This window comes from Orycteropus afer, unplaced genomic scaffold (genome assembly GCF_000298275.1).
Source record: "Orycteropus afer afer isolate SDZICR_OR568_19922 unplaced genomic scaffold, OryAfe1.0 scaffold00048, whole genome shotgun sequence".
Classification (NCBI taxonomy): domain Eukaryota; kingdom Metazoa; phylum Chordata; class Mammalia; order Tubulidentata; family Orycteropodidae; genus Orycteropus; species Orycteropus afer.
Window position 1 is genome coordinate 3,094,975 of NW_006921635.1, and position 25,375 is coordinate 3,120,349.

Genomic DNA, 25,375 nt, shown 5'->3' on the forward strand with positions numbered 1-25,375 from the left:
GGAGCTGGAAGAAATGCTATTCACCTTGCCACCTTGCCTGTTAACGTTCCACAGATGTCAAGGGTTATTTTAGCAGTTCCTCTCTGAATTTTTGCACAACCGTTGGCCTCAGGTTGGAGGAATCAAGTATGTGACGCAGAGGTCAACAGGTGGACACACAGAAGCTATCTTTCTCCACCCAGGCTCCCATGCCATCTCTTCCAAGCCCTCCATTGTGTTGCCCCAGTTCTCACTCCGTTCTTTCTCTTCCTTCTTCCTCCCTCCTTTGTTTCTCTTTCCCCAAATTCCATTTTCTTTTTCTTCTCTCCCCATACCTTTTTTCTTTCCTTTCTCTTATGTGTGTTTGTGCCCAGAGATTCCCATGCTGGCACACTCCCCCGCTCACCTGCTCTCTTAATCTTATCTCTGTAAACCTCTCTGGTGGTTGGGGTTCAGGCCTTCATGACTGGATTCCTCAGTCAGATCTCTTAGGCCTTTCATGGTGAGAGAAACACGAAGACAGTCTTGACAAAGACCCAACTGTTTAATCAATTGAAGGAAAGTTTGCAACTCCAAAAGTGACCCCTTGCTTACTTAATAGTATCTAGAAGCTTAAGAAGTTGGGTAAAAGTCTCAACCTCAAGTTTAATGATCAAGAGATTGGCCAGTGTTATAACAAGAAGATAAGTATTCATGATGCTCAGGCAGAGTTCAGAGAAACTTGCTAAGTGGGTTCTGTGGGGTTTTTCTAGATTCCTACGAGGCCCTGCCAGCTGAACTCAGTGCCTTTGATCTGAGCCATGGGTTCTCCTTCCAAACACCTTCTTGACTGTCCATGACTTCTTTCCGTTGTGTGCCTATTGCGTGATCACTTTACTTTGGTTCTTTGTGAAATGTACTGACTGCAGCCACGTGAGTCCTTGTGTCTTGACGACAAGCCTTTCCTGGTGAGGGGCAAGCCTGTGAGCTGGGGCACCGCCTGCTTTGCCGAGGAGCCACCCGTTGTGCATGCCTCGCCCCTCCCTGCCTCCCTGGTGGCGTCACCGCCCTTCACGTCTTTAACTTTCCTTTGCAGTTGACTGAAACCTCCTCCCGGTACACCAGGAAGATCTCCGGCACCACTGCCCTCCAAGAGGCCCTGAAGGAGAAGCAGCAGCACATTGAGCAGCTGCTGGCTGAACGGGATCTAGAGAGGGCGGAGGTGGCCAAGGCCACGAGCCACGTGGGGGAGATAGAGCAGGAGCTAGCTCTGGCTCGGGATGGACACGATCAGGTGAAGTCTGGTGCTGGTCTTTGATGGACATGGTGATGGTTCTGAAGTTGAGTGAGGAGGCCGAAAGGCGTGCCTGGAGCCAGGGAGCTAGTCTTGAGAGTACTGGAAATGAGAGTGAATTTTCCTGCTAGGCTTGTCTGCAAGCTGTGACCTGGGACTAGTTTCCGTCATCCTAAAGATGAAGTTTTGTTTTCCTTGATTCTCCTGTGGCCTTTTGGTCTTTATCTTCAGAGCCTCTCTGTGTTAGGCCAACTTGTTTACTATGACCTCCTTATCTGTGATTACAAATCCTGTTTTGTAGATTATCCTTTGTATGTGTTTCAGCTTCGAAAAAAGAGAGTTGTTGTAACATTGCCCCATGGTGCTCTGATGGCTGATCGTTCATCATCTAGCTTCCAGGAAAGCTGCCGAGAGTAACCCATTCACGATCATATACAGCATCTGAATGTGGAAAGGTTTTAGAGTAGTGCCAACCCACCTCGGTACCACTTAGCTGTAGCTTTTTGGAGGTATCCCTGGGCCTGTATCTGGTTCAGAACCTGCCCCTCACTGCCATTCCTGTCTTCCCCAGCATGTCCTGGAGTTGGAGGCCAAGATGGACCAGCTGCGAACAATGGTGGAAGCGGCCGACAGGGAGAAGGTGGAACTTCTCAACCAGCTCGAAGAGGAGAAAAGGTGATCCCAAGCTGTTTCCTGGTGCACGTGCAGCCTTTTCCTTTTAAAAGAACTTAGGACAAATTTCCCCTGTATAGCCTTGTTGGTGTCACCCCACAGAGCCAGAGGAATGACTCTGAGTGGAGCAGAAATGGAATTCTTCCTACTGTGTGAGGAGGGTTTGTGTTGATTTGACGTTTTTCCCCAAGAACTGTGGAATCATCCAGACCTAGCCAGACTCATTGGACACATGTTTATTGCCTCCTGTGTCCCAAACATCCTCTTGAGCATGACCTCGGTATCATGCAGTTTATGCAAACCCAGCTTCTACCTGGAGTGTTTGTGATGAGAGGATAGTCCAGGTCTAAGTTAACTAGTATTTATGAAACACCTTCCATGTATCACAAACTTATACTGTCTAGTGGGTGACATGAGGTCCGTGTCTTTGAGAAACTGCACATTTGCTCCAGTTCCATGTGCAAACAAGGCAGGGGCACAGTTGTGAGACAGTGAAGGCAGGCTGGGCTCTTACAAAAGGAAGGTTTCTTGGGGCAGTGATGGAAGTGTGGACATCTCTCAAGTATGGGAAACTTGTCTGCCATTGTGTTTAAGACCATCTTCTGTCATTTCTGAGAGCAGTGACACACGACAGTAATAATCTAGTGTGACTGTGTTTGGGATGGCCATAACAGGTCTGAGGGTAGGGGTACAGTGGAGGTCTAATACATTCCCTCCCCAGGGAGAGAGAGATACTGACGTAGGAAATTCTAGTAAGTGAGAGATAGTGATAGACTCTTCCAGGGCCTTCTGAAGACCAAGGCTCCAGTACCGTGTGCTTCTGTCCATAAGCCAGCTGTTAACTCTACAGATTGGCTGTAGTCGAGATGGCCCTCAGCTCTGCAGTGACATTGTGAGTGATGTTTCTGCTTAGCAGAGTAGGACTTTTTTTCTTCTCAGTTTTGCTGGAAATGCTGGTGAGCTTAAAAGGTTTTTTTGGTTGGTTGGTTAGGAACTTTGTCCCTGTTCTTGTGTTACACCCCGTTTTGTGAAGATTCACAGTGTAGATGTTACCTGGCTTCTGTAGATCTTCCATGTATCAAGTTTCATCGGCTCTGATACCATTATTGAAACACACAGTCCAATAGCAGAGATTTTTAAATAGGAAAACAATGTCCATTTTAGAATCAGAGCAACAGGGTCCTTGACTGTGTCTCCCTTAGTTTGTTGACAGCCCTGTTCTCCCAGTCTGGAGCGAATACTGGCATTGCTGTGGAGGCTTAAGATTGGCGGTCTCTACATAAGGCAGCCTGCTAGCCTCAGTTTGTACCTAAGGGACGGACGGACGCCCGGTGTAAATTTGTTGAAGCTATGTGTTTTCTTTATCCTAATGGACCTCATGTGGAGTGATGTGAAGAGAGATTGGTTGTCTGTGCCACTGTTTCTGCCTCTGTCACTGGAAAGAAGCAGTTGTTGACTTGAAAGCTCACACCTGTCTCTGGGGTCATTAGGCCTTTTCCCTTCAGGCTGGTCTTGCCTCATTTATATCTCTTTTGGTCTGTGACCTAGGGGACCAGTTTTTTAGCCTCGTGTGTTCTGTTTTTTGTACCTGGGTGAACTGTGAAGTTTTCTAAATACTTAGAGTAGAGCTCTTAGATTTATAAACTGGAGGACTATTTCCTTTGTCTTTAAAGCATCTCTTTAAAGAAATTTTATTTGAAAAGATTTCTCTTTCTTCTGGTCATCTGCTAAGTTCTCCAGGATATTGAATATAGATTGCTTTTTCTTTCTTAGGTAGGTAGACACGTCCTTTAGTTACTTTCCTAAAAGCTTTGTTTGGGTTTCAATCCACAGGAAAGTTGAGGATCTTCAGTTCCGGGTTGAGGAAGAATCCATTACCAAAGGCGATCTTGAGGTAAACCCCTTCAGCTCTCTAATGCTTTCCTGGTGCCAGTATTAAGACATGTGAGTGAAGTCCAGGCAGTCCTGGGTTACGAAGGTCCAACTTATGTACAGCCTAGAGTATGAACCAACCCCCGTAAACCTGTTATTATTAAAAATTTGAGGCACATACAATGGCTCATAATAACAAATGGGCACTGCTTTGTGACACATCAAAACATTGTTATTATTACTATATTATTCAGTGAAGGATGTTTTAGTGTATCTGCAAATGTTTCTTTAATGATTTTTATGCATAAAATGGTACGCTATATACTATACACTAAGACAAACATTTGACTAACATTAGATAAAAACTGTACCTAATTGGTGCAACTTATATACAAATTCCACTTAAAAGGCTCATTTAGGAGTGGAACTCGTTCGTGATCCAGGGACTGCCTGTAACTGTGCCAGCTGAAGATATGTGGCCAGAGCAGCAGCAGGTGGCGTGGATGATGGAGCCTCAGCTTCTCTGGCCCATGGGGACATGGGCACGTGGTTGAGGGGATGGTGTCAGCCCTTGAGCCTGTCACTGTGTGTCCCAGTTCCTATGCAGAGGAAAATGGCCACTACTTTTTTCTGTTGCTTCAAAATTCAGAGCCATGAACTGGATTTATTAAAGTCATGCACCTGGCAGTGTGCCTGCCTATAAAGCAGTTCTACATGAGGGTTTACACACTCCTCTGCTTAGCAGAAGTCACATTCAAATAACTTCATCATAATAGCTTATGACAAAACTTGTAGCTTTGTCTCAGTTTTGCTTTTCAGTTGAGCAGGATAACTCTATAATTACCCTACAAAGGAGATAACTGTGTGCTCTAGTAGTAGACTTTTTCAGTAGTCACCAGAGCAAAAAAACAACAACAGTCTAGAGTTTGGTGTCTTTTGCTTCCATGACATATTTTGAATTCATAGTGAGTTTCCTTTGGCATCAGTCTTCTCAACAGTTGTGCACATTAATTTTTGAACTGGACTCCAGAATGAAATGATTCTGATGCTTCTGACCACTGCTGGATATATGACAAATGTAAATTATTTAACTTTTCTAAATTCTGCAGACTTCTGGTTCTTTAGTCTGTAATATTTTAGTAAAAATTATACTTGATTATACAGTTCTCAGAACACACATTTTTGCTCCCACTGCAGTTTAGGGACTGTTGATGCCCACAGTGCTGACATTTCCAAGGCCCTTCCAAAACAGGAGCTCTTATTTCCTTGGAAATAAATACATTTTTATGGTTCAAGAGAATAAACATTTTCTGATTTCCATAGGACCCAGAATTTAATGATTTAATATCTTCTTTGCTCATATCATATACAGTCACATTCCTTTAGTTGACTTTTATGTTGTTCTCATCCATTAAAAACACCCCAGAGATTCATTAGAAGTTTCATGTCATCATCTAATTCATATGAAATATAGCCTGTGGAGTTGGGGGTAAGGGGCAAGTTAACAGATTTATATCAGCCTTAGACTAGTGTAGTTTGACCAGCTTCCTTGCAGTGAATCAGTTAAGAGTGTTTTGAAACCCTAACCTATAGAAACTTTAGTTGAATCTCTTTTTTTGTTCTTTTAATTTATTTTTTATTTTTTTACTGATAGCAAAAGAGCCAGATACCTGAAGATCCTGAGAATGTAAGAGGGCACTTAACTGTGTGGATATTTCCCTTGTTAACACAGATCAATTACAGATTAAAACGCTGATTGATACACTCAAATACTAACTGCATAGCTGATGGTGGGACATTGGCTTTCATATTTCTGTGCATGTGGCTTTCAAAGCACTTACGTTTGTATCCTGAAGAAATTGTGTCTAATGACTAAGCTCCGTAAATTCATTTAACGAGTAGACAGACATTTGCTTTATAAAGAATTTATCCAAAAAGAAAATTATTTTAACCAGGGGCCTGCCCTTCTTTGGGCGCTCTAGTGGTGTCGTGCCTAAGGCATCTGACTGCTAACCAGAAGGCTAGCAGTTCAAACCCACCAGCCACTCCTCGGGAGGAAGGTTGGGCAATCCTACTTCCATAGTGATTTGTTGTTGTTATGTGCCGTCGAGTCGGCCCCGACTCATAGCGACCCCTCCTTGGGTTTCCAAGGCAGTATCACTACGGAAGTAGGATTGCCCAACCTTCCTTCCGAGGAGTGGCTGGTGGGTTTGAACCGCCAGCCATCTGGTTAGCAGGCAAGTGTCCTCGGAAACCCAAGGAGGGTTCGCTATGAGTCAGATCCGACTCAGTGGCAATGAGTTTGTTTTTTGTTACTGGTGGCCTTCTTCAGCTAATTCATAATGTATTCTAATTTTAGAGTTATTCAGAGAGACATGATAGCCAACTGAAGCATAAAATACATTAGATGAAAGAGTTGTAGACATTTGGGGAAGAATTCCAAAGTTGGCTAGTTTCATTTTTCCGTGATGGTCAGAGGGAGTGAGGAAATTCCCTGTGCTCTTTGCCTTTTATGTGCGCTCCCCCTGCTGGCCAATGTTTGCCATGCACCTGACAAGAAGTAACAGAATTTGTTGGTGCCTTTGTGCTGCCAAGTTAACCAAGTTAATTCCAACTCATCGTGGTCCTATATGAAGAAGTAGAACTGTCCCACAGGGTTTTCTACTTTATGGGAGCAGATCACCAGGTGTTTTCTTCCACAGAGCCACTGGGTAGATCCGAACCACTGACCTTTTGTTAGCAACCAAGCTCTTAGCTATTGTGTACTAGGGCTCCTTTCCTTAAAATAGAAACAAGAGGCAAGCATTCCTCAGTGAGGACACTGTGGCTTTTGATTTATTAATGTTGAAGTGAGTCTTTTTCTAGTAGCAGCACTACTAGGCATGTAGGTTTTTCTCTTCCTTCCTCCCTCTAATCAGTACCAACCAACCAATAGAAACCTTATCAAAGTGGTCTGCAAAACATTGCTTCACGGCAGACCCCACCAGCTGTGATGCCATTTGAAAAGCATCTAGAAATGGCTGACTTTGATTTACCACAAGAGAACAAAATTTCGACCAAGAACAGCTTCTCTACCTACCACCTCTGGCAGCTGAAACAGAAAACTCAAGACTGAACCTTAGACAAAAGTGTGTGCTCCCAGGGCTCCTGTGTGTGAGGCTCCTCAGTGCCCGTCCCTCCTCGTCTTCCAGAACAGCGCCTGCTGCCGCCGTCAGTGTGCATGGCTCTCCGCCCGCCTCTCTGTGCGCTTCCCGCAGGGCCTCTGCTTCTCCTCTTCTGCCCTGGGACTTTGCTCCTGGCAGACTCCACATCTCATTCTCAGAAGGGAAGGCGTTCAGGAGGGTTGTCCTGCTCGTGTATAGCGTTTTTACCACATACTGTGGCCAGAAAGGGGACCCCGGTTCCCTTCCTGAGTGTTGATCAAATGCAGCCATCTTGTCCCAGAGCCCTGGAGGCCGACCTGGCTGTCATAGCTTTGAGCCAGCACTGGGAAGGTCTCTGACTGGGCGAAGGTCACATTGATGGAGCATTGCTTTTTCTCTGGAAATACTGACCCTGCACCCAGGAGACACCCAGCTCAGTGTCAGGAGGAAAAGGAAGCGTCTGTGGCCTTTTGCTTTTCCTGTTGGGGGTTTCAGGTCCTGAGGCTGTGACTCTAGCTACAGAGGTTAGGGTTAGATTCTTTTCCTGTCAAAGCAGGTAAACTGAACGATGTACGTCTAAGGCACATGCAGATCAAGGGGACTATGCAGAAAATTAGGTTTGGAATTTTATTTCATTATTTTTTGTTGAGTGTACAGAACTGGAGCAGGTGCGGAATTTCCTTTTTTTTTTTTTTTCCACCTTATAAATACCTTTCTGTGGTTTATATATCTGGTTCACAAGCAAAGTGGTCACTTGACTGCCTTGCAGTCCCCAGGGTCCCACTGGAGTGAGTATAGAAGGTCACAGTGTTTATGCTTATGGTCTGCCTTCTGCTGAAGCTCTGCACACAACTTCCAGTTAACGTTGTTTAGAGTTTGTTGTCATTTTTTTTGTTGCCCCAATTATGCAGACTGAAAGAGTAGACCCTATAGTGACCCAATGTTTAAATGAGTACGAGTCACTAACAACTGCTGGGTCAGTAGGTTTTTATCAGTTGATTATGCTGATCAGACCATGTTGGGCAGGAGAGGTGGGGGGCTACATTTGGACTGATGTCTGGAATATTTCATATTATTAAGATCTGCTTCCCTAATACCTGTTAGAGAATATCTTTGGCCTTCTCTTCCAGGTTCCCTCCGAGTGCATGAGGGAGGGCGCTAGAGAGTGTCTCTGAGACCTCGGAGGCTTGGAACCACCTTAGGATCACACCAGGTCTTTTGCTGTAGTTCAGACTCATACTGTTGTGTTGAGTCCCCATTTCTTACTCCTGAGCTGGGAGGAACTTCTTCATCTGAGAATAAAAATACTAAGCCCCTTACCAGTTCTAGCTAAACTTTTTTCCTGATGAGCCTCTATCTGGTTTGCTTCAGAGATGAAGGCTGTGGAGTAGAGGATAATTATTATGGACTTTTCTCTTGTAAACCTGATCCTTTTTTCTGCCCTGATAATGAGTAACAGCCTTTGGAAAACCGGCCTGTAGACGAGTCATCTCACGCATGTTGGCGGAGGCTGCTGCTTGCTTTGCCTCAGCTCGTGTCTGGATTCGCTTCATCAGGCTGAATATTCGTTTATGTCAGTCGTAGGCCAGAGTGCACCACCTCCCAAGGGTGTCTGGGGCACTGTTAAGATTTCGGAAGTTACCTTTTCTGCGTCAGATGATGCGGATTTCATTTTGGGTGACAGTCTCCTTTGTAAAGTCATTGCGTCAGTTACACACACGTTAATGTCAAACAGCCATCGTGGGAGGAGGGAAATGATAATTTGGAGGAATATTAACTATTCTAATTTGTGCTGATAAACTTCACTTATCAATATAACTGATATTTGGCTGCATGCATCTTACACTTTTCATCTTGCCTCCTGTGTTTTCCATTTTGCTTTCTCGATAGAATAGTCCATCTCCCTGGCCCACCATTATCCTTGTGTCCATAGTATCCAGCCTCACCCCCAGCCTCCTCATCTCACTGCCACCCTCTTCCTTTCTCCATTGTCCTTTTTGTTCATCCTCTGGCGGAAGGTCCTGGTGGCTCAGCCTGCATGCCGCGCTCTCCTCTCGTGCTGGCATGTCATGGTGGCACTGTTGTGTTCTCTTCCTCTTCCTTTTTACTAACAGACGCAGACCAAACTGGAGCATGCCCGCATTAAGGAGCTTGAACAGAGCCTGCTCTTTGAAAAGACCAAAGCTGACAAACTCCAGAGGGAGTTAGAAGACACTAGGGTAATGGTTTTCACTATTTAATGACGCAGACCCATGTGTGTGAGTGGTGGACACCTCGGGTGATGTGCCGTGCTATCGGCCCAACCCCTTGACCCAGTGGTTCAACTTGAGTTTGGTCTTGGTGCTGTTCAGGTGTTCATGAGCTTAGACGGATAGGTAGATGGGTTTGTTTTATATAAAATCTTTCATCAACTATAAAGACTCATTTCCTTGGTTAACTCAACCAACATTGAGCCAAACATGTAGATGGTTTGGACCTCCACAACTGCATTTGAGGTTCTTTTTATTAATGCCTTCAAATGCATTTCTCCAGTTTGCCACACACAGTTGATTGTCCTCTTGCTCTTGTATTCCTAGCTGTTAGGTTTCCTGAATGATTCTTCATTATCGTTTTACATGAGCTCCTTTTTCTGCCTTCTCCCCTGACCTCTGGGGAGATGAGAATTGCAGCACTGGCTCTTTGGAGCGAGAATTCAGGACCTCCTCCCAGTTATCTTTTTCTTTTACCTGATCCCTCTTGGCATCGCCCTCCGTTCTGTCCCCCCGGAGGTTGAAATCTCAGTGGTCAGGAGGGAAAATGGGTTCTTACTACTATAAGCTCACTGTGTGGCCTTGGAGCAGTGAGTAAGTGCTATTTTAGTATTTTTATTTATTGAAACCCTGATGGTGCTCTGGCTTCATGCCAGGTACTATTGTAAAGGCTTTACAAGCATTAGCTTAGTCAGTCTCACCATAGCACTAGGAGATGGGAGTAGTAGTAGGATTGTCCCCATTTTGCACATGAGATCGCTGAGGCACCAAAAACCCATTGCCAAGTTGATTCTGACACATAGCAAACCTGTAGGACAAAGTAGAACTGTTCTGTAGGGTTTCCAAGGCTGTCATCTTTACTGAAGCAAAATGCCATGTCTTCTTCCTGCTGAGCAGCCGTTGGGTTCCAATTGCTGCGCTTTCAGTCAGCAGCCGAGCCCTTACTTAACTGCTGTGCCACCAGAGCTCCCACTAAGGCACAGAGAGGTTAAATAAATCGCCCAAGGTCGTGATCATAAAACTAGTAGTCAGAGTGGAGCCAAGATTTTCATCCAGGCCATTGGGCTCCAGCATCTGTACTCTTGACCACTACAGGACAGAATGTGTCCTGGCATTGTCTTGTGCATAAACCTTCACGGATAGGCTCGGGGTCCTTTCCACGGGAGAATTCTGTGTATGTGCATGCATTTTACACATGCACATGTTTTACGTCATGAATTTGACCGTCAGTATCTCCATTGCCCAGCTCTTAACTTTAAAATTGAAAAAATGTCTCTGTCTCTGATAAGATTTTGCATTTTGATTTTTTTTTTCTTTTGAATTGTTAGTGTTTTTAGAAATTTCTCCTAGTGAGAAATCACTGATCTAAAAATCTAGATAATTGGAAGAAAGATCATGTTCTCAGCCTCAAAACTAAAGATTTTTCCTGTAGGAAAAAAAGTAATAGTTGGGTGTATTTCTTCACTACCTGGGACTCGAAGCCTTGATCTGGGAAATAAAGGGAACTGGGGAGAGTTCAGTTCGTGTGACTGGCTGGTGAAAGATGATTTTTAATTTCTAAATTTTCTCCCAGATGCTTTGTGAGCTTTGTGTTTTTGTTGTGGATAAGAAGGCACCCGTTTCCAGCATGGCTTTTCCAGGTAGTTGAGATTCAAGCTGTTATCTTTCTGTAGCAAGTAGTGTCCTCTCTAGACCCTTGCTTTGAGTTCCTAAGAGGTGACTTAGCGTAAACTAAGAAGTGACCTCATGAGTTTCATATCACCCACATTCCTTCCTAGGAACCACTGTAGAATTCCTGTAAGGAGCCCTGTGATGTAGTGGTTAAGTGCTCCCTGCAAACCAGAAGCTTGTGGTTGGCATCCAGCAGCCGCTCTACTGGAGAAAGATGAGGCTGGCTGCTTCCTAAAGATTATAGCTTTGGAAACCCTATGGGACGGTTCTACTGTGTCCTGTGGGGTCACTGTGAGTTGGAATTGACTCAGTGGCAATGGGTTTGGTTGTTTCATGTTTAGAATTCCTTTAGGCCATTACATTATTTGTAAACAGTGTCTCCATGCTATGGAGATATTAGCAAGAAGAGGAAGTGATGCCTGCCTTTTGGGAGACAGGCACATGGGTAGTCTGTAGTGAAGGCACACTTGAGAAGAGAGATAAAAAGTTACAGTTCTGTGAAAGTGTTATTCAAAGTAGAATCATAGTATTATTTTTACTTATCTTTGACTTGGAATTTTCGCAATTTGCCTGTTTTGTGACTGAATAGGAACTATTGCCCTGCTTGGTTTCATTTTTGTCTGTCTGTTACAGACCTTGCAACAATGGGACTGATACATGTTTGCACCTTATTTGGTGATGACAAACTCTTAGACTACCTGTCCCCAGAAAAAAGTAAGAGCAATGAATGAACATCTTTAATCACGAAGCCCTGCAATGTGGTTGGCTCTGCGAGACTGAATGACTGGGTTACACGGCTTTGGAGGTCCATGTGCTTTCTCCTCTGGTCTCATGGACGTTCTCGTCTCCGTCAGGGTCACATCCTGTAGGTGGGCTGAGGAGATGAAAGCAGCACATTACTGATTATTTTCTGTCCCCATAAAAGGCAGTTTGGGCAAGTCCCTTGAACTCTGAGCCCCAGTGGTGTTTTTTGAGTATTCCTATTTCCTTCTGTTGCCCAGGTCAGTCGAGTAATGAATCATCATGCTGAGCTGCCGTCTTCCACATGTTCCATGTGCTGTACCGACTGCGTGACAGGCAGCAGAGGGAAATAATGCTCTTAGAACCATATGACACAGGTCAGGAAAGTGCCTCTCTTAGCCCTGAGGTGTGTGTTTATTTGGCAGATTCCTAGGCCTTACTCCAGAACTTAAATAGGATTGAAATACTTGGGAGTAACTGGGAATCTGCCTTCTGAACACACATCCCTGGTGATTCATGTGCACACTCGAGTCTGAGAACCACTGGGTTTGGGGGGTGAGATGTGTACCTCTGCGTGCTGAGAGGATCATAGAGGGGGAGTCTGTGGGACAGTCTTATGTTTAAGTACAGGTAAGTACTCATTCTTCCTTTGTCTTTCTGTAAAATGACTAATAAATTATTTTATCATCTCATTGAGACTTTTATTCTGTAATCAGTAGGTTATTTGTTGAAACATCTGACAGGTCCTTGTAGGTCTTTTGTACTAGCACAACCCAGGAGAAGTTTAACATGAGCCACATGTTTATGATATAAATTTTTCTAGTATCCATGTTAACTTCTTTAAAAAACAGGTGAAATTAATTTTAATAATACATTCTGTTTAAATCAAAACCCAAAAAACAGACTCACTGCCATCAAGTCGATTCTGACTCATAGCGACCCCCTTTGGGTTTCTGAGGCCGTAAATCTTTACAGAAATAGATTGCCTAGGCTTCCTTCCACGGAGTGGCTGGTGGCTTTGAGCTTAAGTAGGACTTCTAACCTTCTGGTTAGTAGTCAAATGCCTTAGGCATGACGTCTCCAGAGCTCCTTGTTTAAGCCAATATATCCAAAGTACTATCATTTTATTGTGTAGTTGGTATAAATTATTGAGATAGTTTTTCTTACATCTTCAAATTACGATGTGTGTTTTACACACTCTAGCATATCTCACTGCAGGCTAGCTGCATTTCGAGGGCTCAGAAGCCATGTGTGGCTGGTGGCCTCTGTATATGCCAGCATAGCTCTGTGAGCTCACCTCCACCAGCTAGAGAAATGTTTGTGCACCCTGCTGTCGGGGTGGCAGCAGCTAGAAAAATAAGGGTCATTCTTCCTTCCAGGAAGCAGCTATCTCTGAGAACTTGGAATACTGCTGTTTATTAATTGATTGCCAGGTCATGGATACTTCCATGGTTTAAGCTTCTTTAGAAGAAAAAGAAATGCTCGTGCTTTTCTGGGTTCCTTTAGGATCTTGAAATTGTGGCGCTTTGCCAGAGATAATTTTGAATCGAAGCCACCAGAATTGAATTTAAGATGTGACTCTAGTTACAGATATATTAAAATGGAAGCATTTCTATTGGTTATTAAGATCTTCAGGGTCAAAGAAAATCGTTGGTGATTTGTTATTTAAGTGCTCTCTTTTTCTTTGGACTGTTGTTAATAGGTGGCTACAGTGTCAGAAAAGTCTCGTATCATGGAACTAGAAAAAGACCTAGCATTGAGAGTACAGGAGGTAGCTGAGCTCCGAAGAAGGCTTGAGTCCAATAAACCTGCTGGAGATGTGGATATGTCACTTTCCCTTTTGCAAGAGATAAGCACTTTGCAAGAAAAGTTAGAAGCCACTCATACTGACCACCAGAGAGAAATAACTTCCCTGAAGGAGCATTTTGGAGTCCGTGAAGAAACGCACCAGAAGGAGATAAAGACCCTTCACACGGCAACAGAGAAACTCTCCAAAGAGAATGAGTCATTGAGAAGCAAGCTCAATCATGCCAACAAGGAGAACTCGGATGTGATAGCTCTGTGGAAGTCAAAGCTGGAGACAGCCATTGCGTCCCATCAGCAGGCGATGGAAGAGCTGAAGGTGTCCTTCAGCAAAGGAGTGGGTATGGAGACAGCAGAACTGGCGGAGTTGAAAACACAGATAGAGAAAGTCAGACTAGATTACCAACATGAGATAGAAAATCTGCAGAGTAAACAAGATTCCGAACGGTCTGCACATGCTAAAGAGATAGAAGCCCTACGGGCTAACCTGATGAAAGTTATTAAAGAAAAGGAGAACAGCCTGGAAGCCATCAAATCAAAGCTGGACAGAGCGGAAGACCAACACCTAGTTGAGATGGAAGACACATTCAACAAATTGCAGGAGGCGGAAATAAAGGTAAAGGAGCTAGAGGCACTGCAGGCCAGATGCAGTGAACAGAGCGAGGTTCTTGGTAATTTAACATCACAGCTCGGGGCTGCCAGAGAGAAGCTCTTGGATCTTGATGTGCTTCGGAAAGCTGATTCCGAAGGTAAATCGGAAATCGAGAGACTTAGACACCAGCTTGAGGAAGCCAAGAATCAGATTAAAAATTTAGAGATTGAAAAGAATGCTGAGAGTGGCAAGGTTTGTATTGATGTCTTCCATCTTTCTGTTTTCCATTTGTTGTTCTTATTTTGCATTTTATGTTACTTTTGAGTTGAGGTAATTCATCATTCAAATTCCTAATTTAATTAAAACTAATTGTTTGGTGTGAACACATTTCCCAGTTGAGTATAATGTTTTCTGACTATCTTGAGTGATTTCATGTGAGGAGATTAGAGAAAACGATACCTCAACTGTAAGAATTGATTTTACCTATCAGTTTTCTGTTTGGTCACTCTCTCTGTGACTTTATCCCTGGGCTTGGCTCTGATTTCTGGCTTGAGCTTGGCTCCAGTGTGTCATCTAGAAAACTCCCTAAATCGACGGTGCTAAGTTAAGGTGAATGAATGGATGACATAGAAGCATACAAGATCATCTCCTCTTTTCCCACCTACATACTGCCTTACCTATAGGCTATAGATAAAAACAAAATGGGAAAGCTGGGTGCTACTCAACATTCTATGACAAATAATATTCACAACAAAATCCAGACTTTGAGTTGCTGCTACTTCTGTCTCATAGAAGTTTTCCTGCCCCACAACAAGGACACCACTATTCTCTGCTTTTTTGAGGAAAGACTGGATAAATGTGCTTTGGTCAAGGCATAAACATTATGTGAAACATTTGCCAACTACATTGCTCACTAACCAGCCTTGTTAAATGTCATCTTCATTTGAAAGGGTTGTTGGAGGATGGAAAACTCTTTCCCAGCTCCTGCCACTAGTTAGGGAGCCAGTCTTGATGCTGAATGTTCTCAGCTTTTTGTGGGAGAAGCTGCTCTATTGGCAAAGAAGGAAGGGTTGTGATGGTTACATGGGGAGAGGGGAGGACAGATATTGCTAAGTTACTATGATTGATGATGCCAAACCGCTTACAATACATTGTTCTCCAGTCTCCTCACGTGGTTCCAAAACAGCAATCAAAACACAAAACTTAATTAGAAGAGACTTTGTAGCCAATGGTTGGCTGACCTTTATTATTATTATTATTGTTTATATGAAGGTTTAATGAAAGCCAAGTTCTGACAACTGTTGTCTAATGGGTTTCTAACGTTTATTGAAATACTTCGAGCATACCCAAAAGACAGCGTATAATATCACAGACAACATAGCCCCACCATCCAGATCTTAAACATTCTAAAACCTAGGAAATGAAAGTGCTCAAGTGGCTCATCCTGAGAGCTGAGTACCAGCATGGCTCAACAGCCAGGAGACAGCAGTATGCAGAGCAGATTGTCTGAAAAGTCGTAGTGTAATAACAACCTCAAAACAAGACATAGCACACAGAAAACCAGGGTGACTCATACCTTTATTCTTCCCAGTTTTATTTCTCATAAAGTTTTTACATTTATTTTGTTTTGTTTTCTTTTTCATTCATTTTGTTTCCCTTTTGTTCATTTGCCTCCATTCCGTGTAACTGTATACGTTAGGCTAGTAGCGTTACCAGAGAGCTCCAGAGGAAAGAGCTAACGCTTACTAAGCTTCAGGAAAACTTGAGTGAAGTCAGTCAAGCAAAGGAGACCCTGGAGAAGGACCTTCAGCTTTTGGTAAGTATGTCTCGGGAATCCAAATCTCAGGGTTCGTGGCCAGTTGTTCCTGTTCAAAAACAAACGTCTCCACAGAGGTCGAAATACTGCAGCCATCCTTATCCTGCATATGGTTGATTTCAGTTGAGTTGTCAGTTACTGGCTGGTAAACACCTTGAAGGGAATCAGATCAAACCCAAACTAGTAATAAAGGTGGGTATTACTTTTTTTTTTTTAATCTGTCCTTTTTGCCTCTGAGAATATACTGCTTTGCAATGTTATCAACAGCCTGTTGCCATCAATTCAATTCTGGCTTGTAGCCACCCTGTAGGATAGAGTAGAATTGCTCCATAGGGTTTTCTAAGGCTCTCATCTTTACGGAAGCAGCCTGCCCCATCTTTGTCCTGCAGAGTGCCTGGTGGGCGTAAACAGCCGAACTTCTGGTTAGCAGCCCAGCACTTACCCACTGCCCCACCAGGGCTCCTTTAAGACCAGTTTGTAGACCACTTGGTTTAGCGTTAATCACAGGAACTTTCCAAGTCATGCATCCAATACAATTATGTCTTTTCTATGATGAGGACATGTTCCTGTGCTTCAGGGCTGTGTGGGTAGCTGGCCATCCTGGGTCATGAGCACCTTCTGTTAGTGAGGCAGGCTGCTGTCGTAGTCACTGAAGTCAAAGAGTTCTTTCTTACGAGATTATTCCACCTCAGGAAATGACGTTTCCTTTCACATTTGTCTTCTTTCCTTAATCCCAAGTGGTAAGAAATAGTTTCTTTCTTACCTTAACCTTTTTCCCTTCTACCTTGCCTCCTGCACCAAAAACACACGCTTCCTCAAGGCTGATACGCATGAGCAGTGCCAGTGGTTTATAGCATGGAGAAGCACATGCGTAGCATGGGTTTATGGAGAAACCACATGAGATAAACTGTACCTGCAGAGGACCACTGGTCTCATATCCCCCCGTTGCCTACTGTGCTAACACCACACCATGCGTAAATTTTCTTACTTAAACGCTAGTATTATAAGGTTATATATTTCCATGCTAAATATATGGCTGCACTGTCTAATGTGGTAGCCACTGTCCACATGTGACCATGTGAAAGTAAATTAATAAAATTAAACAAAATTTAAAATTTAGTTCTTCAGTTTCCTAGCCTTATTTTAAGTGCTCAGCAGCCATGTATAGCTAGGGGCTACCATATTGGACAGTGGAGTATGGAACATTTCCATCGTTACAGAAAGTTCTGTTGGACAAGTCTGGCATATACTATTTCAGCTACATCTTGAGCAAAAGTTGGTCTGGGAATCACCATTTTGTAGTATAGTTTTCTCTAAGACAGTTTTTTAAGTTCCACATCATTCCTCTGCCCTTCTCCCCAAACTTCCTAGCATGCCTTGGACTACTCCTTTCTGTGGTCTGAAAACATGCCACCTTAGGTCTGGTTCTGGGCATGACATGGTGGTCAGCCTCTGGGTGGATTTTGGGTGTGCATGCCCATCTTGTCTCTAGTTAGAGTTCTAGTGAGTTAGAAATAGCCATTAAAAAATTCTTGAGGTGTATCTAGCCCAGAGTTCATCTCAGGGCAACCAAGAGAGTGGCCTGTCGTGTTTAGAAAAGAAGACCCATGACAGTAGGTCAGTTTAAAAAGCCCTGGCGTAGATCTAGATATTATATTAGGCTTAGATTACTGTTAGATACGGAAACTTTCGGAACTCTGTTCACTGTCTCAGAGTTTTCTGAAGAGGTCTGCTATGTGAGGGTAGCAACATGAGGAAAAAGGATACACATCCCACCCCTGCATACACATGCACATACGCATGGACGTGCATATACTTATGCATATCCATGGATATAGGCACATCCATATGCGTGCACACTTACATGTGTGCTCACGCATGTACTGGAACTTGCATATGCAAACCTCATTCACATGTGCCCATCCAGGGACGTGACACAGTAGGAGATGTAGTAATTGAGGTTTACATGTGTTAAGCATACATGTGTTTTAATGAAACAGAACCAGCAACAAAGAACAGATCGTGTTGTACGGATAACTGATAGACGTTTTTTGTCTTCTTACTTTGAGATCCTGGTATCTTTCTATTCTGAATATCCCGTTCTTTTTCTTTAGAAAGAAAAGTTTACTGAAGCTTCGGAGGAGGCGGTCTCTGTTCAGAGAAGTATGCAAGGTGTGTCTTAGTGTTTTGAGTCTGAGCAGCTGGCTTTAGAGGCTGTCATGTTCTCACGTGGGTCCTGTCCCTGATGCCTTTTAGTCTACTTTCACTGTCCTGGAAGTTCTCGCCCCTCAGAGCAAACTCTGGATTCCATTGGCTTCCTGAAGCCTCAGACTCCCCGTTAATTCTTTCTTCTTTAGATTTAAGGCTTGTTCCATATTAAAATGTAAGTATACTTGGGAAAAGTATCATATTTAAGCTGTAGTCGTTGGTAGCTTTATTGACTTTCAGTTGGAAGGCGAAAAGCGATGACTGGCCCTGGGGCTGCTTGGTGCCTGCCTGATCTGCGGGTCCTGGAGGCCTCTGAGAGATGCCTGCTGGCCTCATCCTAACCCTCTTCAGATTCACCATCGTGGCATGATTTGTTGTTTTATTGTTTGACACAAGATAAGTTTTTGCCACAATATATATTATTTAATTGTTGTAAAAATGCATACAACGTGACATTTGCCAATTCAGCATTTTTCAGGTACGCAGTTAGTGATGTCAGTTATATTCATCATGTCCCCTCTATATTTGAATTTTAAAATCCATGATAATTTGTCCTCTAGTCATCTAACATTTCTCTTTTAGTTGTGGATCAAACACTGCAGTAAAGTAATTTTTGGGTCAGAAGTACTTTTTCTTTGAGAGAATATTTTGATTTTTCAATTTTCCTTGAACATCTTAAAGCTACTTTTTCCTTTGTTGTTTATCTCATTATTTATTTATTTTCCCTTCACCCAAGTTACTATGTGTCTCCCCTCTCATTGCTGGTTTATCTTCCCTTCCCCGCCCTACCCCTGGTAACCAGCAAAGAATATTTTTTTTTTTTTGTGAAACCCTATTCTTGACTTTATAGTAATGGCCTCATAGAGTATTTATCCTTTTGTGATTGACTGACTTCACTCAACGCAATGGCCTGTAAGTTTACCCAGGTTGTGGTTTGCAGGTTCGTTGTCGTTCTTTAATGTTGTACAGCACTCCGTTGTGTGTGTACTACAGCTTGTTGGACTGTTCCTCTGTTGATGGACATTAGGTGGTTTCCTTCTTTTTGCAGTTGTGAGTAGTGCTGTGATGACACGGGTATGCGTCCCATCTGCTTTTGACATGGCCCCTATTTCTCTAGGATGCATACCTGGTAGTGCAATTACGGAGTCACAGGGCGTCTCTGTTTCCAGCTTTTTAAGGAAATGCTGTATAGTTTTCCACAGTGGTTCCGTGGCTTGATTTTTTTTTTTTTTAATTTTTATTGTTATTTGGGTGAAGGTTTACAGAGCAAATTCACTTTCCATACAGCAGCTCACATACACTGTGTCTCATGACATTGGCTATAATTTCCCACAATGCAACAGCTCTCCTCCCACTTCCTCTCCATAGTTACCTCTTCCCTGTGTCCATCCCTCCATGCACTCCTGCCCCTGAGCTGTCTCCCTGTGCATACACAGCCCTTCTGTTCTCCCATGATTCATCTCTCCGAGGAGTATATCTACCTAGTGTAAATGTTCAGCTTATATGCCTGTCTTTGGCTGGAAGCCATGATTTGATTTTTAATGAGACTTACTAGTATCCTGGCATTTCATCTCTCATAAACACATGATTCGATTTGGCTGTGAGACAGCCAAGCTCTAGATGGCTTATTAAATATGAGATATATTAAACTTTTTACTTTATCCTAAATAGAAACTGTAAACAAATTACACCAAAAAGAAGAACAGTTTAACACGCTGTCCTCTGAATTAGAGAAGTTGAGAGAAAATTTAGCAGGTAAGACGTCTCTGATGACCATGCGTTAGCTACAGTAGGCATACTAGGATTTGCGATAGCTGTGGATGTTACAGTAGTATGTTGATATTGGTGTTTAACCTCTTCACTTAGTAGAGTGCCATAATGTTATAAAATACTTACTTGATGTCAGTGACCTTCCACAAGTCCTGCTTGCTCTATTTTCAAAATGTAGCTAGAATTCAAGCCCTTCTCCCTGCTTTCTGTCTGCCCTGGAGGCCAGCCGGCCATTGTCTGGATGGTGTAGCAGCTCGCCCGCTGGCCTCCCTGCTTTTGTTCTTACCCTGCAGTCTGTTCTCTACACAGCAGCCAGGGCAGCCCTTTACCCGAGGCCGGGCCTTCCACTGGCTTCCCATCTCACTCAGCGTAAAAGCCATGCTCTTTTCCCTGTTAAAGAGGCCTGGTGGTGCAGTGGTTAAGCGCTCGCTTGTATGCTGGAAGGTTGGCAGTTCAAACCCACCAGCTGCTTGATGGGAGGAAGACGTGGTAGCCTGCTTCCACAAAGATGTCGGCCTTGGAAACCCTATGGAGCAGTTCTGCTTTGTCCTGTAGGGTGACTGTGAGTCAGAATTGACTTGTTGGCAGTGGGTTTGGTTTCTGGTTGGTTCCCCTGTTCCGCCTCTGACTTCACCTCTTACCCACCGTTCCCCTTGCTCACCCCGCACCAGCCATGTGGCCCTCCATGTGGAGCTTGAATGCGTCGGCCTTGTTCCTGCCTTGCTCCTTTGCCCCTGCTTTCCCGTCCTGCCACCATCATCTGTAGAGGCCCACGCAGCTCACGCCCTCTCTACCTCCGGGTCTTGAAGTATTATACCCCCTATACATATTTATCTTTTCCCTTCTTTATGTTGTTTTCTTACCTGCTTGCTTTAAAACATTTATTTTGTTTACTGTGTCTTCTTTGCTAGAATGCAGGCATGCCTCAGAGATACTGCAAGTTCAGTTCCAGACTACCACAGTAAAGCGAGTTTCACAAATTTTTTTGTTTCCCCGTGCACTATCCTGGGAAAAGTTATGGTTACACTATACTGTAGTCTATTAAAGTGTGCAATAGCTTTATGAAAAAATTTTGTGAGAGTGATTAAAATGTGACCCAGAGACACAAAGTGAGCACAAGCTATTGGAAAAATGGTGCCAATAGCTTGCTCTACGCAGGGTTGCCACATTTTCATTTTGTAAAAAAAAATAGTCTCTGTGAAGCATGATAAAATGGGGCATGCCTGTAGGAATTTCATGAGAGAGGGATTGCTACATGCAGATATTTCCTAGAACAAGATGGGCGCAGAGGAGGCCCTTGATAAATTTCTGTTGGTCTCCTCCTGAAGTCCCCTTTTATCTAAATAGCAGGTTAGATCCAAAGCTAGTGAATGATACCCTTGAGTACTGTGCTGTTTTAAAAAAGGATCTCTGAGAACAAATGGTCAGCAGTTACTCTAGTATGGACGACAGGGTTGGGGCCAGTGAGACAAAGTTAGTGGGAATGGAATACCTAGAACAGAACTAAGAAGCATGTTGACACAATGTGAGTAATAAAACCAATATCACTGAACAGTATGTGTAGAAATTGTTGACTGGGAACCTGTTTTCCTGTGTATACTTTCACCAAAAAGGCAATAAGATAATACATTTAAATTTGTTGATTATACCACAACAGTGCCATTCTTCTTTTACCTTTTACATATTCAGATATGGAGGCAAAATTTAGAGAGAGAGATGAAAGAGAAATGGAGTTAATAAAAGCAAAGGAAAAATTGGAAAACGACATTGCAGAAATAATGAAGATGTCGGGAGATAATTCTTCTCAGCTGACGAAAATGAACGACGAGTTACGCCGGAAAGAAAAGTATGTTGCGTGTGTTGATGGTGGTGTCTCTGTAAGATGAGGCCCTGGAGGGCAGCAGTAGTGGCAGGACAGTTACGCTGGGAAGCCTCCTGTCTGTTCCTTTCTCTCATTACCTCTGTGTGACCTTGAATAAACTAGCTAACCTCTTGAGTGCATTTTGACCTATCCCAAGATTCAGGAAGGATATGTCTTCTATTTAGAAACCTTTGGATGACTTGTAAAGAGAAGTCAGTAGTTTATCAGTGCCAATACCATCTTTTACATGCCATTCTGAAATACCAAACCAAACTCACTGCCATCAAGTCAGTCCTGACTTATAACGACCCCTCCTTGGGTTTCCAAGGCAGTATCTCTACGGAAGTAGATTGCCCAGTCTTCCTTCCGAGGAGTGGTTGGTGGGTTTGAACCGCCTTAGGCACTGTGCTACTAGAGCTCCTTTACGTGCCATTACAGTATTTAAAAAGGAAAATTAATGATAAGCCCAGACCCATTGTTGTTGAGTCAATTCCAACCCATAGTGACCCTGTAGGACAGGGTGGAACTCTGCCCCATAGGGTTTCCAAGGCTGTCAGTCTTTGTGGAAGCAAAGCCCAAACCAGACCCACTTCCATCAAGTCATTTCTAACTCACAGGCCCCCCAGAAGACAGAGTAGAACTTCCCCATAGGGTTTCCAAGACTGTCATTCTCTATGGAAGCGGACTGCCACATCTTTTTCCCGTGGAGCAGCTGGTGGGCACAGAGTGCTTACCTACTGTGCTACCAGGGCTCATCCATTGTAATGGTAGGTGTCATTTCTGAAGGGCTCGCTAGGTGCCATGTGCTATGTTAACTCCTGCATGGGAGGATATTTGCTGATTCTGTCAATAACCTTACTCTAAGGTGAATATATTGTTAGGACCATTTTAAAGAAGAAGGGAGTAGGACATGCTAAGATGTTAAATGACTTGCCTGAGGTGATGCAGCATAAGTCTAGACAGAAGTGTGACTCCAGAGCCCTTGCCACTCTGAATGCCCCGCACTGTACTTCCTCAATGCTAATGTGTCTTTAGTCTTAATACCTGTTCTAGTCTTTGTTCTGAGGTTGTTCCCTTTTTTTCGATTGTTTTCCTTTCATAGTTGTACTATAAAAACTCAAAGGTTTTATTTTGTCAGGCCTTTTAGAGGTTGTTTTAGGACCCTTGGGATTCTGATTCTTACAGTGTTGACACTGGCAATGGTCCACCCACCCACAATTCAGAGCCAGTGGGTGATGGGAGACCAGAGCTTGGTTGGCCATCTTTGGTCAGACTGGCTATGGGGCAGTACACCTGCACACATGGCTGTGGCAGAATGCCTTTGAGAAGCTCCATTTTGGTAGGTATTTTGTGGGCATAAACCCAGGGGTACCACCCATTTCCCCCCCTGCACTCCCTGATTCCTTAATAGCCTGTTCCCTAGGTGGTGTCTTTTTTGACCTCATGGTTACTTTTCACTAGAACTTTAAGTTGTATATTTTCATTTTTATGTCTTTGGTTCTTAGAAGGCACTAGAATGATTTTTGATAATCTAGTCTGATAAAATTTTTAAACTTTCTAAATACCTATTTCCTTTAATATGCTAACCTTTTCACTAATTTTTCCTCATTAATTTATTGATGGGGAGCTCTGGTAGCATAGTGCCTAAGGCATTTATTTGACTGCTAACCAGAAGGCTGACATTTCAAACCCACCAGCCACTCCTCGGAAGGAAGGTCGGGCAATACTTCTGTAGTGATACTGCCTCGGCAACCCAAGGAGAGTTTGCTATGAGTCAGGTCCGACTCGATGGCACATAACAACAACAACAACAACAATCTATTGATGTAAAATGATGAAGCTTCATAATTACAGTACTTGTTATTCTCAATATTAGAACTGTCAAACGCATTAAAAGTTTTCTTTGCAGGGTAAGTCATTGCTCTTTTGCTTTTTTTCCTGTTTCAGGTGTTATTAATTACTCATAACTTTTGTAATCATTAGCATAATCCTTCTTAATAGTGTACTTTTTTATTTTTTAATTGTGATTTGGGTGAAAGTTTACAGAGCAAATTCACTTTCCATACAACAGGTCACATGCACTTAGTCTCATGACATTGACTGAAATTTTCCACAGTGCAACAGCTCCCCTCCCACTTCCTCCTGATAGTTACCTCTTTCCTGTGTCCTTCCCTCCACGCACTCCTGCCCTCTGAGCCATCTCCCTGTGCATACACAGCCCTTCTATTCTCCCATGATTCATCTGTCCAAGGAGTGAGTGTATCTACCTAATGTAAATGTTCAGCTCATATGCCTATCTTTAGTTTGGCTTAATAGCATACTTTTAAAGCTTAGCTCTAGAAGTTAAAGCATGCTTAACGAACAATTTGACCACTCGTATTGAAACCTGTTCTAGATGTGTCGAAGAATTACAGCAAAGACTGACCAAGGCAGATGACAGTGCACGTGTTCTGCAGAAAAGTATTGGGGAAATAACTCTCAAAGCTGAGCAGAGCCAGCAGGAAGCAGCTAGAAAGCATGAAGAAGAAAAGAAAGAATTGCAGAAGAAGCTCTTGGACCTGGTAAGGGACAATGAAGGGACTGTTTGCTGGCAGGGAAAGAGGGCACAGTACAAACCTGCTAGATGACTTCTTTTCCGTGGGTTTCTGCAGGAAAAGAGAATGGACATGAGCCACAACCAGTGCCAGGATATGAAGGCCAGGTACGAGAAAGCCAGTTCCGAGGCGAAAACACAGCACGAAGAGGTCCTGCAGAACCTGCGAAAGATGCTGGTGGATGCAGAGCAGAGGCTGAAGGCTGCGCAGGAGCAGAACAGTGGCTTGCTGCAGGAGATGGAGGAGCTGAGAAAACAAGCTGACAAAGCCAAAGTAGGTTTTGGGAGTTGTTGTGGAATTGCATCCCAGCTCGCTCTGGCTCTGTGTTGAGGCTGTGAGGGGCTTAGAAAGCAGCAGCAAATGACATGGGTGAAGCTGGCTTTGGAAAACGTTAACACTTTTGCATGCCTGCGGCATGGTGAATTACCTTTGCTTCGAATGTTTTGTCCAAACTCCATTCCTTCCCAAAGGTGGTGATAGCCACAGACCTTCCCCTTGAATGTACTATGGAGCCATTACCCCCACTCCTGCTTGTTTCCCAGCTGCCACGAAGACTCCTCTCTGGCGAAGCACTGTCAGCTTCTTTGCTGTAGACACTATTGTGTGGAGAAGCACTCCCTTCTAATCCTGGCCATCAGTACTGCTGCCTTCCACCAGGGTTAGGAGAGACACATTGCAGACAGACAACAGGGAGAAGCCGAGGGAAGCCAGTGAGCAGGGAAACAGAGAACTGGAGAGGGTGCCTGGCTGATCATCCTAGACAGGGCTTGTCTTTGGCCCCAGGAAGGTGCTATTAGCTTCCTGAACAGGAAGCTGGGTTTGAGGGCAGTGAGGAAACCACTAAATAAAGCAGAACTAAAAGAACCAAACCCACTGCTCTCGAGTCACTTCCAACTTGCAGTGCCCCTACAGGACAGAGTAGAACTGCTCTGTAGGGTTTCCAAAGCTGTCAGTCTTTGTAGAAGCACACACACTGCCTCACGTTTGTTCTGCAGAGCAGCTAGTGGGTTTGAACTGCCAACTTTTTGGGTAGCAGCAAAATGCTTCCCACTGTACAACCAGACTGCTTCTAAACAAAGTAGAACTTGATATATTGAATTTCATATTAGAGTGTCAGGATTATATCTGTGC

At 43.7% G+C, this 25,375-nt stretch overlaps 1 protein-coding gene across 1 annotated transcript in view; it reads left to right on the forward strand.

The window, feature by feature from the left end:
* The window catches only part of CLIP1 (CAP-Gly domain containing linker protein 1), a 101,971-nt gene that overhangs the window by 25,510 nt on the left and 51,086 nt on the right, over window positions 1–25,375 (forward strand). Inside the window, exons 5-14 of the mRNA XM_042780582.1 lie at window positions 1,055–1,252; window positions 1,824–1,927; window positions 3,758–3,818; window positions 13,303–14,247; window positions 15,695–15,811; window positions 17,926–17,983; window positions 19,691–19,774; window positions 21,479–21,635; window positions 24,046–24,211; window positions 24,302–24,517. Coding sequence (XP_042636516.1) covers window positions 1,055–1,252; window positions 1,824–1,927; window positions 3,758–3,818; window positions 13,303–14,247; window positions 15,695–15,811; window positions 17,926–17,983; window positions 19,691–19,774; window positions 21,479–21,635; window positions 24,046–24,211; window positions 24,302–24,517 — 2,106 coding nt within the window. The remainder of the gene's footprint in view (window positions 1–1,054; window positions 1,253–1,823; window positions 1,928–3,757; window positions 3,819–13,302; window positions 14,248–15,694; window positions 15,812–17,925; window positions 17,984–19,690; window positions 19,775–21,478; window positions 21,636–24,045; window positions 24,212–24,301; window positions 24,518–25,375) is intronic.